The sequence below is a fragment of the Chondrus crispus genome, genomic scaffold (assembly GCF_000350225.1).
Source record: "Chondrus crispus Stackhouse genomic scaffold, scaffold_69, whole genome shotgun sequence".
NCBI classification, from domain to species: Eukaryota; Rhodophyta; class Florideophyceae; order Gigartinales; family Gigartinaceae; genus Chondrus; species Chondrus crispus.
Window position 1 is genome coordinate 332,510 of NW_005178644.1, and position 7,299 is coordinate 339,808.

The 7,299-nt window shown below is 55.8% G+C and overlaps 1 protein-coding gene; it reads right to left on the bottom strand.

The window, feature by feature from the left end:
- Window positions 1-2,224: 2,224 nt before the first annotated feature.
- CHC_T00007303001 (hypothetical protein) lies at window positions 2,225-4,016 on the bottom strand. XM_005710900.1 is given in 2 exon segments: window positions 2,225-2,411; window positions 2,412-4,016. The coding sequence occupies 1 exon segment, from the start codon at window positions 4,014-4,016 to the stop codon at window positions 2,412-2,414; it is 1,605 nt and encodes a 534-aa protein (XP_005710957.1). The 3' UTR covers window positions 2,225-2,411.
- Between the last annotated feature and the right edge of the window lie 3,283 nt (window positions 4,017-7,299).

Below are 7,299 nucleotides of genomic sequence, written 5' to 3' on the forward strand. Positions count from 1 at the left end.
CGTTGCAGCCGAATCCCCGCGAGCACCGGGGCATCGAAGTCTGAAGAAGTGGCCCATCCGGCGAGTGCAAGCCCGGTGCAGATTGTCCAAATATCTCGCCTCGGCGTGAGCATCAAAAACTATCTCCACTTGCAGGCCGCTCCCGTTTTCCTTCACCTCTAAGTCAGAATCGACCTCACTGCTCAACTCCAACATCTGCTCCAAGCTACCCACGGCCCTGTGCGACTTCATGGTGTAGAAGTCGATGGGCCAGAAGGAGCGATGTCCCCCGCGGTCGTCTGCTGAGGCAAGGAACCCCCGCTCGCCAAACCGTACGTCCTTCCCGGACGAAAACACAATACGCCGAATAGTGTAGTCCGTTTGGTCAGCCCCGGGGTCCATCAGCCGAGAACCCCAAAGGGTCAAGAACCCGAGTTCCTAAAGCATTCTTTCGGTGAAAAAGCGACCACAGCGCAACGACAGCCAATCCCAGAGCTCGCCACAAACTTCTCGGGGCAATCGCACACTCCTTATCAGTGCCTCTTTTGTCACTGACACCACTCGAGAGCCACCGTGTAGCTGAACGCGGCGCTCGCCATCCAGCATCTCCATTCCGGAAAGCAGTGCGCGATTAGCTTCCATCGAGACCCACCGCACGTCAGGCATCGTGAAGCCTCACGCGCACCCCTCCGTACCGTGGCCCGCGGGCGCTTTTATCGGTTTCGGTCAGGGCAGGCGCGAAGCGGAGGATGACGAGACGAAGCGGAGGATGACGAGACAAAGCGCTCGACGCCGAGACGAAGGGCGGAGCGCGCGGCAGCTGCAATGGATGAGGCCCCAGTAGGGGAGACTGAGAAAGTGATGCTTGGCGCGGTGGTGTGGCGGCGCGGCGAGGGAGATTGTGACCACGGAGCTCCAAACGGATCGCGAGATGCGCGACGGGCTCAAGGAGAGGAGCGGGAAATGCCGCTCGATTGAAGAAGCGGGTGTGCGGCAGCGCGAAATGAGGGACCGATCGTAGGTGGAGAATGCCGTGTAAGGCAAGCGCTGCAAGGTAAAGGGAAGAAGTGGATAACTCCGTCTCGGAGGACGCGCTGCATAAGGGAAGCCCGCGGACCGGGGTCTGCCAGGGAGTCGGACCACATTCCCAACGGATATACTCCGCCGTCGGCGTGCGCGTGTAGTCGGCCGCCGCTGGCCGCCGTCGAACGTAGCCCGACGGGGGGTGTGTCGTGGGCACTGTACAGCGAGGACTGCGCTAGCCCTAAGCGACTGGCAGTGTCCGCGGCGGTGCGCCGCCGGTCCCAAAATTACAAAGGGGAATTTTACCGGGTACTTAAATCAAGGGGAAATTAAAGGGACTAGAAATCCGGGGGTTACTCACGCACTCACGAGACAAGACCCCCGGTGGCTTTTGTGGCCTTTCGCTTCGCCTCGCTCGATCACCTCCGTTCCGCTCCCTCCGCTGCGCACGTTCAGGGAAACCGAGCCTCAGCTTCTACTCGAGACTAACATTCCTACCACACGAGCACAGACAGTGGGTCTGAAGTGCGATGTGTGGCGGGTGAACGAGAAGAGAAGGGGAAGATGCATTGCTGGAGCTCAACGAGTGAGGTTCGATCCTCTGAGAGGCGGATTGACCTGAAATTAACTAAATTCTTGCACAGCAGGGCCCTTGGCAGCAATGCTTGCAGAAAGCGCCCCCCTCTCATGCATTCCATAATATGGAATGCATGAGAGGGGGGCGCTTTTTGTGCACACAGTCGGTAATATTATTACCGACTGTGTGCACAAACGTCTTCCTCTCCGCCTGCTCTAGTTTTCATCCTCTCTCACCTTCACCCAACTCTCAACTGCATTGCACCGCATCCCTCGCATTCCGCCGCACTGCCTAAAATGTTAGGCGTCTTCAGCACGATCGGCACCCTTCTTGGCGCCATCTACAATGTGTACGCCTCCATCTGTTTCTCCGTCTCGCAGTTGTGGGTCTTCTTCGAGCTGTACGGCTGGCGCTTGCTGATCGGGGTCATAGCCGGCGGGCACTTCATGCTTCGAATCTTAGAGGAGAGTGAACGGCGCGAGAAGCATTGGCGCGCGCGCGCCGTCGCGGAAGACACCTCGAGAAATACCGCCCTCAACGAGAGGAGGGAGGTGACCATACAGCGCATCGGCCAGACGCATCAGGAGACCGTCGAACGGAAAAAAGGTCGGGATGACGAGTTAAGGCGCGAAAGGATTCGCGAGCTTGAGAAGAAGGTTGGCGGGTCGGGACATCGCCTGGGCTCCGCGAGTGAGCAAGCCCATTGATGGGCCGGGCTTTACTTGTACTAGACATGCACCCAGCGCAGATAATACATATCAAACAAAACTTCTTCGTAGTAGTTGCAAAAACATTTTGTGATCTGGCGAAAGAAGCAAGGAAGTACGACAGTCTAAGATGGGCTCGTTTGGAAGCCGCTCCGCTGGCGCAACGAGCCAACAAAGGAGGACGGGGTCGCGGACGCAGCGACAAGAAACGGGCTATGCGCGACACTGCCTACTGTGTGGCCATAGTAGCTTCCAGAAATATCCTCGTCATCCTCTTCGTCATCTTCAAATCCATCTTCGATATGGACGGCCATGGGTTTGGAGACCGGCTCTACATACTCGCCGGGTCGTGGCACAGCCGTGATTGGACGATCTTCAATCTCGCGGATGGAGGGCTCCTTGTCGACAAGCGGGACGTGTACGGCGGCCTCCTTCTGCCGTTTGCGGTAATCCGCGCGGAGGTTTTCCCAGTTGTACAGGATAGTCCCCGCAATGAGAAGGGCAAACCCTGCTAGTTGGAGGTATGAATATGGGGTCCAACTCTCGCCAAGCGTACCATCCGTAAGCACGTAGAAGATGAGAAGATCAATCAACCACACGCACAGCGTGCGCAACGTCTCAATAACCACGCGATGCACGGCGCTGAGCGAATCAGTAACCTCCATGCCGCAAATATTGTAAAACAACATCATAGTCATGTCGGTAAGAATGATGCCCGCGACGGACCACGAATGTGTGAGCATGAACAGGGCATCCCACGTATCCTCGAGCCTCCCGTGATCGCTGCCCGGCAAAAAGTAGAGGATGGGAAAAACCCAAAAGACGCAATGCATGATGCCAAACACGCCTTCCCACGCGACGACACGCACAGACGACATGCGCAAGTCTTGCAACAAGAACTCCTCCATGACGGCCTGCGCGGCCTGCAGCACCTGCCCCAGCAGGATGACGAGGATGCCAAAGACCGTATCCGAGCGCACACGCTGGTTATCCTCGGCCCAGATATTGGCCAGGCCCACGAGCGTGATGCCCGAAACGCACAGGCCGATGCCCGCATAGTTTAGACGCGTGAGCCGGCGACCGAGAAAGACGATGGAGAGCAGGGCGGTCCACACCAGCATGGCGCCGCGCAACATCTGGTACACTGACACGGTGGTGTACAGCAAGCCGGTGGTGCCGCACGCGGTGGCGAAGAGGTCGAACAGGGTGGGGATGCTGATGATCCAGACGGACTGGGATGGCGCGGGCTCCGGGGCGGAGTTCTGCAGCAGCGGGGACCGCTCCGAGGCGATGCCTGCCGCGCGTGAACGGCGCGGCAAGTCGAGCAGAATGCACACAGACATGCCCGTGAACATGGCCAGGACTTGGAACCAAGGCTTCTCGTACGGCGAGACGTTGCCGTAGCTGTCCATGGCGCGCACGGAGTAGATGAGCTTGGCGAGGAGTGAGCACGCAGTGCCGAAGACAATCATTCCGCCCACGGCAGTGGGCGCGGACAGCTTGACCATGGCGCGGGAACGGAAGCGGCGGTGCGTCGATCGGGGCGAGGCGCGATGGGGCTGGAGGGAGGGTATGAGGAACCGGAGTGAACGGGGGGCGGGGGCATGGAGATGGAGCCTGCACGGAACGAAGCTCCCTGCCGGGCAGATCTCGATGACTTCGGGCCTTAGAAGGTTCCATGCAGTTGGGATGAGAGACATGTACGTATGAGACAATGCAGTGCTTTCCATGCTGTGCAGTACAGTACCGCCAGAAAAAGCGTACAGTATAGTAGCTGGGGGCCGCGATTGGCGGTGGAAGGGACATTACAGTAATTTCAGGAGACTGGGTGTTACGGAAGTGATGACCCCGAGCTCGTCAGAGGCTCGAGTGCTGCGCAGGCACTCTCTCGCGAAGTGTGCCTGCGCCAGTGGAAAACGCCGGTACTGTACAGTGAGGGCCGTTCCTAACGACGAGCACGGTGTGCTGGCACGCAAGCACTCTGAAACTTGGCATGAATGTATTGGTTGAAAAAATTATTGGAAATGCTTTTACTCCCGTTCAACCAATCCATTCATGCCAAATGTCAGGGTGCTTGCGTGCTAGCACACCGTGCTCGTCGTTAGGAACGGCCCTGAATCCTCGCTAAGAGCACCCCTACTGGTTTAGTTATATTTAGAGGTTAAATATGAGAAATTTAGCGTTTGGAGATAACGATTCTTGGCGCAACACTACCGGTTAGAGGGCAAATTCAAACGTGTTGTGCAGTGATTGGATCTTTCGGCAGCCGTGACGGTCATCCAGTACGAGGGGTGGTAGTGGTGGTGCTGTACGGATATACTGTGGGGGACGTCTCCGGTTCCCATCCCCTCAAGCCCCACATGACACCATCATGCCCTGGAGGAAGGGCGGGGAGGAGAGGAGGAGGAAAGGGAGAAGGGAAGGCGTCAGGAAGAATGCAGGAGGGTGGCAGTGGCGGGTAAATTCAGCTTGGGATGGAGGTGTTGGGGATGTTCCCTGTGCACAGAAACAGTGTGTTCCCACTGCACAGAGAATATTGCTCGCGCCAAGTCAATAGAATTGACGCGAGTTTTTGGTAATTTTTCCAAGTGGCGCAATTCTACTCGCATCTCTATTTGCGCAAATGAGTAAATCTGTCTCCATCCGGTCGGCTGCTTGGAGATAGATTTACTCAAAATGGTAAATATTTTAGAGATACTCACTCCACTAGAGCTGCTCGTGATCAAATCTCAAGTTTCACCTAAAACCTGCTCAAATCGTGAAACATTAAAAAGATGCGGCCCAATCTATCAGCAGGGGACCTTACATATCAACCATGCAAAAAACGCTGCATAAGCCTACTATTACTTCTTCCACTACAACAGTAAGTAGGTTTTGTAGCATACGTAACCCCGCATATGCAAATAAAATCGACATACTACGCATCTGATTTGGCTGTGAATGTTGTTGTCCAATCATTCTCCAAACTCTGTATCTCATCTTGAGTTTCAGTCGAGCAGGATCTCGCGACTGTTACGTCAGTAATAAAAGACATCACCACACATTCCTCATCAATTACAACACAGTAAAGGTCATTCCAAACGACCTTCAATAAAATATGGAATACAAAATATGAGCCGTTCTGGTCCATGATTGGCCATATATTATGTTGGAGGGGTGGCATGCACTTCTCTTGCGGCCTTCGCGCTTGCAAGTACCACATGAGACGAGCTCGTTCTTTGCCGCCAAAGTACAAAAATCGGATTCAAACTGCTGGGCTCCTCATGAATTCACATTTCCATTCAGCAACTACTTCAGCACCGCACTTTCTCGAAGGATGTCAACCGATCCTCAACGACAATGCGACCGATTCCAAAACACTCCAGACTCACATCCCCTCGCCAATCCTGGTGAAGATTCCAACGAAAACTATGGGTACGGCCATGTATTTTCTCCGTCCCAACTAATCCCCCCAACGCCTTATGCGGAAGCACAAGACCACCAACGGACAGAAAACGCTGATGAAATCCAATTACAGCCCTTAACCAGCACCCTCAGTTCCACCCCACGCTGCCGGCCTCTTAACGCAAACGAGAACTAGCCTCCCCTATCTGGCGCGTCAGTGCTTCGAAACGAACCCACGCACCCTCCGGAGCCAGCAGCTAATGTATGCTCACAGGCGACTCTGTCCGCCGCCTGCAAGAGAATTGGAATGTCTGGATCTGGAGCGAAAAGTACCCTTATTGCCCGCTTAGTCAGAAACGGCGTGGCATCTTATTCCAAAACATTACAGCTGAAGCAACTTGATGAAGAGGCTGGTCCTGACATTACAGAGGGAAATGGACGGAATCGAGCACCAAACTGGACAAAAGAAGAAAGTGCAAGGCCGTGTCACGTAATAGCAGATTCTCGAAATGCCACTTTGGTCGCCAAGATGTATCAGCGCATCACGACTAGGGCCGAGTTGGATGGTAACTGTAGTACAATTCCGTACCACAACCCCCGGCGAGATGATAACCGCGCGGGAGGGCGGGTGTTACTGTAGCGAGCAGGCGTACACGGGGTACTACTGTACACGGCGCCCGGCGCCTTGTACAGTAGTACCCCAAGGGTCCGACGTGGGACAGCCGGTAACAGCGGGCGTGGCCACGGGTAACACGTGGCACAACCGTCAGCCGGGATCATGGCCACGGGCACACGTGTATAATCCGTACGGTGGCTAACTAGTAATTAGTAGTTAATGGCACAAATAAGCCAATTTAGCACAGTTGCTGGTATACAATAAGTAACAGCTACTGTAGCGGGACAGGTGTCCTAGCGTCCCATTTAGGGGTTAAGACCGGGGGCACCTGCCCCGTTCCAGTAAACGGGGGCAGACTCGCCTCCCTTCCCTTTACGGCTAATTGCATTCCCGTTCCGGTTTCCCTTTTAGTCTCAGGCTTCTAACCCGTGACCGGCCGTCCGGATCTAACACCACCGACCGGCTGCGCGTCACCGGCCACGTGAGCCTTCCCTCTTTTCGAGTCCTTCCGTACGGTCTGCGCTCGCGCGTGGGTTACCCAGCGGCGCGCGCTCCCTTACCTCTAACCCCCCTCGTTTCCGAGTGGTCGGGACGAAGGTAGTTATACCACATTTTGGTACTCTTGTGGAGGGGTATAACTACAGAGGTTGAGACCGCACCGGATCGCCAGCGCGAGCAATTACCGATCGGATTGAAAGAGGTCGAAAATCACCCCGTCGATCGCCAGTGATCATCGACGATGAACCGTGCGGATTCCGCCGGAGAAGATACCGCCTCCGGGCGAGCAAGTACCCGCAGTGGCAGAGGCGCACGGCGCCCCGGGATCGACAACCCGGAAGCCCTGCTACGCCCGCCGTCTACCAGGGGCTAAAAGACCCCTTCCGTTTCGGACACCACCGCCGGGCTACCGGCTGGTGGGGGGAACCGCGTACAAGTACTGTACGACGCGTTACTCCCGCGACTGCAAACCTGGATGGAGGATTTCCTCGTTGAGGAACTACCTCAGGTCGTCC

What these genes read in the sequence shown, in the direction of transcription:
- CHC_T00007303001 (XM_005710900.1), bottom strand. Translation starts at nt 4,016, where the DNA reads ATGGAAAGCACTGCATTGTCTCATACGTACATGTCTCTCATCCCAACT.